Genomic DNA, 13651 nt, shown 5'->3' with positions numbered 1-13651 from the left:
ATTCACAATAAACACTTGACAATTTCATTTAAATTCATGCAGAGGATTTGCATTAGGATATCATATTTACATGTTAACACAACTGTCAACTTAGATGTCATCAAACAGCAAGGACACGCATTTGTAAAATGTAGCCTTTATTTATTACGCTATTGCCAGTTGATGTAACAACAGTGATTCATTCTTAGCTTCCATTCTGGCTTTAACAGTTGGTATGGGTAGTTATGTTCTAAACTGATGCTTGACATCAGTATAAAATGTTTGATTTTGACTATGCATTTCATATGGTTGGCCTTTAAGGTATGCATACTAATGTATATTGTATCTCAGGTAGAATAGGGAATTTTTTAAATGAAGAATATCCTCAGCTTTCTCAAACACACACACACGCACACGCACACACACACACACACTCACACTCACACTCACACTCACACACACACACACACACACACACAAAAAGGCAGACCATTATCAAGTCCATGATTTAATTTTCCTTTCGGATGATAAGGTGACTTTGTTGCGAGAGACCAGCACTCATTGAATAAGTGATGTCTGGTCCTCCTGTACAGCTTATTAATGTGATTAGAACATGTGCCTCTAGAAGTGGCTCTTTATTAGAGAAACTTTGGAAATTTGCACGGTCCCTAAAACCACTTGTGATTACATATCAGGGAGTGAACTCATCCATTTAGAGGCAAGGGCCCCAAATGTACCATATTACAAAGATAATTGCAGGTATCATTGCTCTTACCTGTGCATTGTGAATGTGCAAATGCACGAGCCAAAAATAGCAATGCGGACAATAGCCTAATTGCTGCAGTTTCTCCCATAAACTGCTGCTTAATGATCGGGGGGAGAAACGAACAAATTTCTCTCCAGTGTTTACCAGCACATAAAAAACACGGTTGCACAATATGACAGATATTTTAGGGTGCTAGGAGCCAACTAATTGGTTGGGGAGAAAAAAGGATATCAGTAGTTGTAAGAAGGAAAATGAAAGCCATAAATTAATAGAGAATTATGCTTTTGCACATCTAGTCCGCAGTGTATGAACATCCCTGGTCTTTGTGCGTTCAGGGTGAAAAAGCAGAGGCAGCTAAGTCTGCTTTGATGCAGAATGCTTCTCCCAGTGGGACTCACCCAGGGGCAGGGACAGACAACTGACCATCAGTTTGATCTTGACATCCAACTACAAGCTTTGCAAGTGCAGCAAGTTAAAGTGTCTTCGCAAGCCGAGCCCTCGGAAGAAAAGCCATTAACTCACTGTGCACAAAGTCGACACACACGATTTTTTCCTAGACTGTAAATTCAAGTCAAACAGGCAGCAACTCACTTGGTAAAGCAGAAAGTCTCAGCATTTGCTATTCCAAAAATAGAAAATGAAGGAAGAATTATGTGCACATTGCACTCAGGGCTACATTCAACATAAGAAAATTATGCAGTATCTTTATTATGCATCTAACAGATTATGTTATTTGAGTGGCACAAGCTCGAAAAGGGAATTATCACTGTGTGCACCATCTCAGTGATCCTATGTGTGCTTGCCATGAACATGCTGGTAAAGTATGCTGAGGTTGAGTGCAGGGGACCACTCACGAAGGTTCCTACAGAAGGGGGTGAGACTACCTCAAAGACTGAGTAACATCGCCCTCTATGGCCGGAACATTAAGCTAACGCTCCACATCAGCAGCCTGAACCAAGAGTTTATGGTCGAACAAGGGAGCTGATACAGTACTGGGAGTACTTCTGACCCAAATGTCTCCCAGGCCAGCATTTAGGTCAGGACAGGATGGAAGTAGAGGGCATTAGAAGCTGTGGAGATTGCTAAGGCCCAACGCACTAGTGGGCACAGTCACTGGCCTTTGGCAACAGCACAACACCAGGGGAAGGACAGAAGGCACTTATCCAGGAGGAAGTGAAGGCATCAGTCGAGGAGGAGCAAACCAGCAGTATGGTTGGAATGTGTCAACAGGGAGTCTGGACAAGATTGAAACAAGTGATGGACCATAAGGTCTCATTGGCCAAGCTCTGGACAGATGAGCCCCGGGGTAGCAAGTTCTTAGTCCTGGCTGTCTGCAAAATTCTACTTAGCCCATCCAACCTGTTCTGCAGGGGAAAGGTGGAGTCGCTTGCATGCCCACTGTGCTTTAAAAGTGGAACCCTGGAGCATATCCTCTGTAGCTGTTTGAAAGCCCCGGGCAAGGGCCACTACTGGTGGCACCACAATCAGGTCCTCAGAGCCAGCTGCCAGAACCACCTCCTATGCCCTGATTGGGAACTAGGTGTTGACCTGGGGAAGCAACTATTCCCAGAATGTGTTATGGTAACAACACTAGGGCCAGACATGGTGCTACTCTCTGAGGCCTCCAATCAGGTTGTGCTCTTAGAACTCGCCGTTCCATGGGAGGATTGTCTTGAGGAGGAAAACAACAGGAACAGGGAGAATGACACTGAGTCGGTCGATCAGCGCTTTAACAAATGGTGGAAAGCCTATCAAAGAAGGATGCAGTGGGTTTGCTGGCTGTCCCTCTGCAGGAAATGCTCAGAATCACAGGAGCCAGCAATGAAAGGGCCATCTAGTTGATCACCGAAGCAGCTGAAGTTACCTCAAGGTGGTTATGGATCAGCAGAGGCGATCTGTGGGTTTGGTAGTGCTCCCTGGACGCAAGCTGGGACTTGATCAACCCCAGCTGTTGCCTGGGTGAGGGTGTCTTGATTGTTGAAAAACCCTGGAACGCCCAATGAGCCCCCAGTATCATCACTAATGAAGTGAGCAGGTGCATTGTAAGATATAATCCAAAGCTGAAAGACAAAATGTCTCCCTCTAGTTCTGCATTAATAGAACACTCACATTGTACACACTCCCCTTATAAGATGGTTAGGAAACAAGAGCTCTAGTGAAATCATATATATCCCATACAATGACACTGACTTAAAGTAAAGATCTGGTGTGATTTCCTTTTTTCGTATTTCATGTAATTAGTCGTTAATTTGCACTTTATACTGTACAGCCTCCTCTAACTGAAGACATTTCAAGAGATTTACCAGAACCTTTTTAACCTGATTCTTTATGGACACATTTTTATATTAGATTTGCCAAACGTTTGAGATTTACTATTCCCTCAATATGATTCCAAAAACCCTGGAGCCTTTACCTGAGTCAGTGAAAGCGGGCTGTCATTGTGAAGAGGGAGCCACCGTACGTTTCATAGTTCAGAACTAAAACCTTTTTCATTTTAAAACAAAGTATTTTCACCATTTCATTGGCAGTGTGTACATTATGCGACACTAAGACAAGAGCTGTGTTAAGCCTATTTCTGTTTCTCATTTCCATATTTTGACAGCTAACACTCTCTGCAGTAACATGAAAACCCACAAACTGTCAGCTCGAACTCATTTAAACAAGAAGAGGAAGAAGTCTCATGGCTTTAAATTTGTACTTTACCCCAACTTTCTTAAAAATTACAGTTTCAAACATACATCTCATAGCTATTTCATAACAGAGAAAGAGTGAAAACAACAAATATCTCATTAAAAAACATCCCAGCGATAATTGCCCAGCAAATCTAACGCAACATAAATTCAAACAGAATGTAGCAAACGAAAAGAAACTCAAATCATGGAGTAACTGTCTTTCAAATGTATAGTTTTTGGACTTATTCTTCCCTAGATATTCAATCTTAGAGAGAAAATACATCTCTTCAAAGACATTGTATATTTTTTTTCATGTTGTTGTTGGTGTTTGAGGAATTGCAATGTGGAAAGAAAAACTCATCCAGAAGTGCAGATCTGAAGAAAAATCACTTTTAGGCTACCTGCTTCATAAATATGCCCGATTAGCATGTTATTGTGAGGCTTCCTTTGCAGAATCACTATCAGCCCACATTGACCTCAGAGTCTCACGCTATGAGAACTCCAGTTGACCAATATGATTTAATTGAATGTTGCACAGACCTTTTGTTGACCTTTTGTACCTTGAGTGTAATGAAGTCTGTATTGTTTGTCTTTTGTATGTTAGAATGACTGTGTGCTCTTCTTTAAGCGTTAATAGTGAGGATAACACTGTTATTGGCTACTGGCTCAACCCCATGATTTCTATGTGCTCAGTGTTACATTTAATTTTGCTGCAAATTCTTTGTTTTAATTTCATTTGGGAGATATTTTTGCACAGCTGGCTATTAATGAATTTGTTTTGTGCAGAGACATTGATCAGGCCTGACGTCTTCTCTTTGTTTGCAGTACACGGTGTCTGGGAGGAGTGGTCACCGTGGAGCCTGTGCTCCTTCACCTGTGGGCGAGGTCACCGCACCAGGACCAGGATGTGTGCTCCTCCCCAGCATGGTGGCAGGGCCTGTGATGGACCCGAAACCCAGACCAAGCTTTGCAACATTGCCCTCTGCCCAGGTATAATCTGCCTGCAATCGACATGTATATATATTTTCAAAAATCCATTAAAATTCAACGGTCAAGGCAGTAAAATGGTTATTGCTCCACCAAGCTCTTTTTGAGTTATTTATTGAGAACATGGCCTTGAATTGCAAATGTAGTATGTAAGTAATAGTGAGGTTAAAGAAGTTGATACTGTAATACTGGCATCAAAATCACTTACTAGCAATTGCCTGGTAATTGTGAGCAGTTTCATGATGAGTTTTTCTAAACAGTGAAAGTAAGCTTTGTTAATGTAGTATAAGAATATCCTTTTATTGCTTTGCATCCTATGTTTTCCTTTGTATTTTGTAAGTTTGAGAAACAGACAAAATCCCCAACAATGTACTTGATTTCTTCTAGTTTCCTCTGATCTAAGATAGAAGAATGATCTTAATATCTCCTCCAATTTCTCTCTGCCCCCCTTTTCCCCACACCTGGGACCTGCTTGTTGGGTTCTGGTTGGTGCCTCAGTGGACGGACAATGGCAAGAGTGGAGCTCTTGGAGCGATTGCTCGGTGACCTGTGCCAATGGCACTCAGCAGAGGACCAGGCAGTGCTCGGCAGCTGCCCATGGGGGATCTGAGTGTCGCGGTCACTGGGCAGAAAGCAGAGAGTGCCATAATCCTGACTGCACAGGTAAAATTGTCTCTGCTTTGATGTCTAAATCAGAAATTACGATTTGAAATTGTGGGGGGGAAAAGAGCCAAACAGGAATCCCTGCCTGCCATCATCTTCACTATTATGATCACGACTGCCTTTGTCATTACCATCAGCTTCAAATTAAACATGGCATCTGGTTTGCTGAGATGCTTCCATTTATTTTCAAGCTGTGTGAAAGACTCAAAGTCATGTAGTAAGTATGACGATTAATATTTTAGACCGTACTCCATCAATTGGATTTGTGAAATCCAGTTAGATATACTGTACGTCATATAAATAATTCCGGGGTTAGCGGCCCAATGTGTCTGTCAACATCACAGACATATTAGAGGCTCAAAGATGTCAGCTTAGCGGTCTCCATCAGGCTTTGAATTGTCTGATCATATGAAGGGCCTGAGCGTTGGTTTAATCTGCTGATGCAATTTTCTGAGTGGCAGACTAAAACAGCAGATTTTCTTACTGTGGGTGGCAAAAAGATACAGTGTCTATGGAAATGTAAGTGGAGAAATTATATAACAAGTCAGCCAACCTTATTCTCCCTTTGGTCATTAAAACATTTGTTCATACTTTTAAAAAATGTATTTTCTGTCTGTCTGATAATGAAATTCAGATTTTATACAGAGTCAGTGGGTGCATTAAGCAATTTATTCATTTAATGAGGTCTACCTGTTTAGCAATTCTTATTTGTTTCCAAGGTGAGAGTTTAAACATTAGTGGGGCAACATGGGCTTAACCGCAATTTTGCAAGTCAGCATGTCGGTGTCTGCTGACTGCCTTACATTGCACTATGGGTGAAAACACACCGTAGTTCAAGGCAAAGCTGATGTGATGCTTCACACAATACTGCAAGTATCACTTCCGAGAAGCAATGAGCATTTCCTAAATGGCTCAAACACCAAAAACTAGAAAAATGAGTTTGTATCTTTACCATGGCTGCACAGCTGCACAGAAAAATAATCACAAAAAAATGCACATCAATACATACATGGTGGTCATGGCTTTTGGAGAATTTTGGAATCCTGCCTGAATATAATATTCCTGCTTTATACAAGGTCAAATTGCTCAAAGTTTCCATGAGCCATCTGTTGGTTCAGGATCACTCAGAGTTATTACCCCCCCACAATGTTTTCACCTGCATATGTTAGCTGGTTCCCTTGATAACAGGACTATTGAAATACTTCTTAACCAAAACCTTGGCAAAACCTGATGGATGTTTAAGGATGGAAAAAGCCATTACATTATGCTGCAGCGTAAATGATTGAATAAGATTGTTTTTGTCTTTTTTTACAAGTAATACACCAATCTAAATTTATTATCTTGTGCTATTTTAGCAACAGGTGCAACTTGGTCCAAATCTGGGTACAACTTAAGCTCTACTGGGGGCACATTAATGTAATTGCTGTGCAGTAACAATTAGGGTAGAAAGATGAAACAATAACGAATGCGTACCTGAGATGATGCCGATGCAGTAGCATGTGAACAGCTTTGATGTGACAGTATTGCTAGCTCTGTTCAGCCTTGTTGGAGGTTTGAGCCTCTAATAAATGCCTTTCAAGTTTTATGATTGGATCGGATACAATTTTTGACGGGAATGGCAAAAAACAGCTTTGGTAACATGTCAAGACGGCAGAAAATCTGTTTAGGCGCAGCTGGTGTTTGGTGCCAAAATGAAAAGTGTTTGCGTAAATGGCTCAATGACGGCACCATCCAAAAAGTAATCAGCTCTTCTTTGGCCTGTGAACTCCATTTCTACCTAATTTAATTGAAATACATAAAGTGTTTTTGAGAGATCTATCTAAGAGTCGAACTCCACTACCAAAATATATTCTGAAATCTTAATGGCCGATGTTTGTAAAACGCCAAACTACCCTAAAATCCGCAAGTCCACAGAAGTGATGAATTTGAATGTGTATTAAATGCTATGAAAATTGTCCCATAACTCTTAACAATAAAGATCTATGGCTGCTGGCAGGTTGAGGAACCGGCAGCTTTATGTGCTGGGATTTGATAAATGTCTTATAGATAGTTTCAGCCAACGGGTGAAATGGAGTCACAATGGAGCTTTTTGAGGTACTGCTGACAGAGGTTAGTTGTAGGACGTGAGATCGTCCTGCACATGTGAAGGAGGGGTAATTGTAGGTTAAAATGAGTGTGTGAGTGTGTTTCCTGCTCACAGGGTGTTACACCATTTTTTTTCCAGACAAGGGCATGTGATTTACTACATCGCTGAAGGGGAGCATCTGTTTTTTGTATAATGCACAATTTTACAGTGTTCATTAAAAGGACATAAAACATGCTGCTGGTTTTTGAAACTTCAGCATAAACGCGTTTTAATATTGGCAAAGTGAGGCAAATAATTACCACTCAGAGAACAGCTTCTCAGTCATAAAACAAACCTCCTGATTATTCAATGTAATCTTGTTCCTTTTTGGAGAACGCCTGACATATTTGCACTCTAAGTGTTGATACCTTGAGACAGAAATCACTTATTATCAATGAGTGATATCTCAGTTAGGGCTGGAGGGTTGAATAGCAGGCGGGAGTATCTGATATTCATTGATACCTTCATTGATACCTGTTGGTTATGGGAAGAGCAGATGCCTTTGAAAGACGTCTGTTTGTGACCGTGCATAACTTTTGTGTTTTCAGCTAATGGCCAGTGGAATCCATGGGGCCCGTGGAGTGGCTGCTCTAAATCGTGCGATGGCGGATGGCAGAGGCGAGCTCGCGTGTGTCAGGGCGCTGCGGTCACTGGACAACAGTGTGAGGGCACAGGAGAGGAAGTCCGCAAGTGCAGCGATCAACGATGTCCAGGTAACCCCCACAGAATGCTGAGCCTGAAATCTGAGCAGCCAGAGGGAAGTGGAAATGGGAAGATAATCATTGTAGCTCTGTGTGAAGTGCGATATCTGGTTTCATTCAGATGTAACACATACTATCTACAAAGTTATTGTCTATACTTAAAAACCTTAGAACATTTTGTTAAAGTGATTATGAGGCCTGCATGTGCACAAGGACTTAATTAAATTAGTGGTTGTTGCATATTTCTAGCCGTATTTTGCACTGTGCAGCAATTTCACCACTGTGCTCCGAGTCCAAGCACATATTTTAAGTTAGCGAGCGCCAGATATTTATCAAGATCCAGAGCAAATCACACCTATTGATACATTTAATCATAGGATCTTTTTTGAGATTAGCATTTGAAGATTTTGTAACACCTATTTTACATTTGGTAAAACCTTATTTTACAATGAAGGAAATTAACAAAAGTATGCCTCTGTTAAATGGGTTTTTCGCACAGCCATGACCCGAGTTATAACAAGTTCAGTTTCACTTTTGCAGTAATCCTATCAAAGAAACAAACAAAGTGAAGCAGGTGAAGACATAGTGTATCCTATCTACTGCTAAATGAGTTACTATACCTCTGATAATGTAAGAGAGAAGAATTATAATCTTCTATTAAATTATACGTTAAAGATTTTATTGAATAGTTACATTGGCAATGCTGAAACACCCACAGTATTGGCATTCAAAGTCCTTTTTGAATCTGTTTTTCCATGTAGCACCATATGAGATTTGTCCCGAGGACTATGCAGTGTCAATGGTGTGGAGGAGGACCCCTTCAGGCGAACTGGCCTTCAACAGATGTCCCCCCAATGCGACTGGTAAGGACGTGACCATATGTCTCATGTCTTTGCTTGTTCATTTGTTAATCTGTAGCTTTTTTTCTTTTTAAACTGAATACGAGAGGGCAAATAGAGCAATTAGGGCGAGACCCCTCAGCTTGTTTTTGGCTTTCTTCCCTACATTAAGAAAAATATATTTAAATTGAGAATGGAGGAATGCAAATTATTGTGTTAATGATTTTAACTTTAAGAAAAATATGCAGGGTGCTCAATTAATTTGTCTAAACCTCACAGGCCTTTTTGAATTCATAGCTGTCTGGATGGTTTGTACATTATGTTGTGCATTTATTCTCACATTATACTCTTTTCTCTCACTTGCATACTTATGCGGCAAAGTACGACATAATGATAATGTCAGTTTTTCGTTACACGTTCCACTTTGCAGGTTACATTTGGGGAAAATAATGAGGGATTGCTGGCAACATAATTGCTCTGCTTCTGAGATGGTTCCGAGATGATCTTGCTCTTTAAATTTCTCTCCTCATCTTTGTAAAACGTATAAAAACCAGAGAGCGAAAAACTCACAGTAATAATGCTGCTTCTCTTGCTGTCAAAACGGCTTTTGGATGAACATTTGGATGAACATCTGAGGAGTAAGCACACGTCCCTTCTTTCCATCTCATCATGCAGCGATGTCACTCGTGGCCACACCTGGCAGGAGACAGCTTGTGCACTGAAAGGGAAAAATGGTTACAGCATTTCTAAGAGCATGAAATGGCCAACCGGCGAGCTAGATATAATAGCAAACACTCTGTCATTCACAGATGGCTTACCTGTGGCAATGTTACAGACGCAAAGATTTAGTAGCTTCGACTTAAGCTTTGTGGCGTTACAGTAGTTTTTTAGAGAAGTTTTCAGAAGTATGGAGCTTTTCTATCTGGAATTATCTGGATAGTTTTCCTGTATATTTGTCTAAGTGATTTGTTTGATTTTCTATACACAACTGGATTTAGATCATGTCGCAAAAAAGCACGAGGCGAGGAAAGCCATCACACTAATCAACCATGCATATCACTTTGGTTTCAGGATTACAAACATCCTGGCATTAGATGATAAATTACAGCCGTTTTCATGTAAATGCAGAAGATTTTGTGCAAATACTGCAAAAACGTATGGAAGACCTTTCTATATTTTGCTTCTGCTATACCAAGGAGACATTTTGTACGCTTGCAGTTGTTCATGGGCATACATGTCTCACGTGGGAGGACAATTTAATATCGACATGTGTGTGTTGTCTTAAAAAATAGCCATATCCAGTCTCACATAGAATACAAGAAGACAACCATAATGACAAAATAATAAAACAACAAATAGCCTTCATATTTCATGTTTCAGCACAATCCATCCCACTGTAAAAGCTCTGACTGACCACCATGATGCACTATAGTTCAGGTCAGATCAGGTTTATTGTTTTTGTCATTAATCACATTTTCAGTCTCACTGGCCTTCACAAAAGCCCAGGTTACGGTGCAATATGTGAAAACAGCCCCTAAACTTTGACCCACAATTAGAACAAGGTTAGCCTCAGAAACCCGCAGTCGGTGTGAAAGAAACCAATCGCCTGACAGACACAGATCTTCCTCCCCGGATGATTACAAATGGGACGCTTGCTGACTTCAACAATGATTAAATATTGATCACAACATAGAAAAACAACCAATACTCAGAGAGGGCATTGAGGATTCGAAGAAATATGCAGCTGTGTAAAGACGCCAACAGTGACTCAGTCAGTGTCGTCATCAAGGTCATTATGAGGAAGAGCAGTGCCAACTCTGTCATTACAAGCAACACAAATGACCAGAGGGGGCAGGGACAGGAAGGGAGGAAGACTTCACGGAGAAGATCACAGAGGACTAAGAACCGCAGACACAAATTATCTTCACATCAACCTGCTGAGTAACTGATCAAATGTTCCAGTAGGAGGAGACTGCACATCCCCTGTAACCATGAAAAACAAAGGCAACATATTACAGAGCAAAGTACAAAAAGGAGAAAGACTAAAACTGGGTCTTTGGTTTATATTCATTAGAATTCTTTAGGTTCTGATTATGGAAACTCCTCTCAATTCCTATTCTATGCAAGACAGTATGATGTAACTAAACAGCTTTTAACAAATAATGCAAAGTAATCTATTGCATTTTTGTACTATTTTTGACTACTTTTATACTTTGAATACTTTACTATATTTGTAAATAAAAATGAGCCAGTATAATATATAGTAGGAATCATAATATACTTTAATTTACTTTACTTGAAATACATTATATCTAAATAAAATAAGATCATATTTTGCTTCTATTTCTTACTTGTATAGCAGTAAAACTATTCAAATAAAATGCACTGATTTAAGTTCTTTCACCACTGAAGAACAGAAACAATAGAAGCAAACCCAGCCCACTAAATAGCCTCCGTGAGTTTGGATACACACCTTCTCTCTCTCTCCTCTGACACACACACTGAGCACTGTTTGGGTCATCACTCAGCTCTCTATAAAGCATCTTTGCTATCTGTCTCGTGGAGGCTTTGGTTAAATAGAATTTTAGCTGGATGGTCACCATGTTGATGATGTTGTAAAACTCTGCTCGCGACAATCCGCCGCTTTTTGTGGAGTGCAGCCTTGCTTTTGATTAAGCACATCTCTGACCTGTATTTCACACTCAACCTTCACTACACCAGTGATCACACAAGGACAGGAGCTCAAACTGGCCCAAAGTCACAACCAGAGCTTTGGGTGGTCATCCATGATTATGTTTGATCACATCACAGACCGGAATACTGTGAATCTTCTTGTCTAGTGAAATATATACTGAGAAAAGCTCAACAAAGTCACATTTTAAGGAAAGAAATGCAGATATCTTCTATCAAACTGAATATTTGTACTGCATTTAAGTTATTTTACTGTTGTTTCTTGTTCCCTCAGTAATGCCTGTATCATATAAGAAGTATTCCACAGTTTCTAATAGAATAGAAATGAGTGTTTAAGCTGCAAAACAAAAGACAGTTCAGCAACGTTTCTATTTTTTATCTAAGTTCTTTACCTTCAAAACTTTATAACCTCCATCACTGTAGAATTCATATTGTAATTGCTAATACCGAGATGGATCAGTCACCTACGGGTTATTGAATGAGGTGAGGGATAAAAACAACATAATTCAAACAGATCCGTCGCATTAGATGACAAAAACAAGATTCCAATCCATCATTTCAGCCCATTTCTATGCTTGTCAATTTAATATAGTTGTTTAAAGTGACCTCCTTTGCTTTTGCTTTGCTTCTTTTGCCAATTCCCGGCTCACAATGACCTTTGAGAATGTCAGAGCTCTTGTAGATATCAAGCTATCATAAAGTGCACCTTTTACCACCTTGTTTGGTCTGACGGCCTTAAAGATAAATAGGATCTGTGAATCTATGCGTCTGAAAAGTACTGGCGATCATTCAACATAAGGGCATGGATTAAAGACATAAATAAAATTGTTCAGCTGAGAGTGCGGAGAAAAGCGTTCGACATGGTGGACAGAGCCGGACCTCTCCCGTTGCCTTCTGGGTCGTCTCATTGTGTTGCATGGGTGCTCCCAGTATAGGAGTTTTATACGTGCGATGATGGATTTAGTGCATATCGGGCCAGAGAGTAGCTGTGGAGCAAGTGGGCGTAGGAGGGGCTTTAGATCCGTCCCTGTCCGTGCGTGAAAAAGACACATGGGGCCAGAGAGAGAGACTATGACGAATAAGCGATGTGAACATTTATGTGAAGCTTTGACGCCATGGGAGATGTTTAGTGCTGTGGGTGATTTTCTAAGGATGTCAAACACCTGTGTTGAAGCCGTAGGGTGACGTGTGAAGTGCACTCCGTTGGGTCGACAGCTGTGAAGGTGTGATGTGAGACCCCTGTGTGGGATCTGTGCAGCAATGTGGGTGGATACTGGGCGGTTCGGCTATTTCAGGATCACCGTTTAAAATGCCTGATAGCTATCGCAGCCATGCAACTTCATGCTTGAATACTCTATGTGTTATCACGCCAGCATACATATATTAACAGGCTTGGGTCTGTGTGTAATGTCCCATAATATTCCAGGATGGATTCTAAGCAAATACTGCAGCATTTCCTTTTCATCTCTCTCTCTCTCTCTGTCAGTGGGACATATTGGGTGGGTGATGAGAAAAGGAAATTAAGCCTGTCAAGAAAAAAATGCTTCTGTCTTTCATTCTCTTCTCTCCCTTTTTGTCCTCCTCCTTTTCCTGCATCGAATTCCCTCCTCGCCACTTCCATCTGCCATTCTCCTGCCTTTCCTTTGGTCTTAATCCCATAATGCCCCCACCGTGTAACCCCCCAAACACACACACACCCACCCACACACACACACGCTCTCTATTCCTGCATCCTCATCTCCCCCCCTCTCTCTCATCCCTCCCTCGCCCCCATCTCCTCTCCAAAATCTGTCGCTGCCTCTTTCCTCTCTACAGGCACCACTAGTCGACGCTGCTCTTTGGATCACCGCGGTATGGCCTTCTGGGAGCAGCCCAGCTACGCTCGATGCATAACAAATGAATTCAGATCCTTGCAGCAATCAGTAGGTGCAAAGTCAGCTCCATCTCCCAGCCCCTGTTTCCAAATGCATCATAAATTACCTCCCCAGTGTTTCCCCCCCCCATCCCCCCCACCCCCCTCACTCTCATCTCACTGTAACCAAAGATTACCGCTTTCAATAAAAGGAGTAGATTAAAACACTAATTTTGCCATTTTTCTGTGTTTAATGAATTTGTCATCCCCAAGTCATTAAACTATTTGATTTAGAGTTCCGGGGCGATTACCCATCAATATCCAGCCTTTCGTTTAAAGAGGCAGCATCCCACAAGATTTATACATCCATGGGAAG

At 41.1% G+C, this 13651-nt stretch overlaps 1 protein-coding gene across 1 annotated transcript in view; it reads left to right on the top strand.

The window, feature by feature from the left end:
* Positions 1-13651, top strand: part of adgrb3 (adhesion G protein-coupled receptor B3) — a 101587-nt gene that overhangs the window by 44240 nt on the left and 43696 nt on the right. The window contains exons 4-8 of the mRNA XM_076161932.1: positions 4243-4407; positions 4903-5067; positions 7741-7905; positions 8655-8756; positions 13239-13345. Coding sequence (XP_076018047.1) covers positions 4243-4407; positions 4903-5067; positions 7741-7905; positions 8655-8756; positions 13239-13345 — 704 coding nt within the window. The remainder of the gene's footprint in view (positions 1-4242; positions 4408-4902; positions 5068-7740; positions 7906-8654; positions 8757-13238; positions 13346-13651) is intronic.

Source organism: Genypterus blacodes, unplaced genomic scaffold (genome assembly GCF_046128005.1).
Source record: "Genypterus blacodes isolate CSIRO-AG114 ecotype Tasmania unplaced genomic scaffold, CSIRO-AGI_Gbla_v1 ptg000012l_1, whole genome shotgun sequence".
Lineage (NCBI taxonomy): Eukaryota > Metazoa > Chordata > Actinopteri > Ophidiiformes > Ophidiidae > Genypterus > Genypterus blacodes.
The sequence above is the reverse complement of the archived record's forward strand: the minus strand, read 5'-3'. Positions and strand labels throughout refer to the sequence as shown.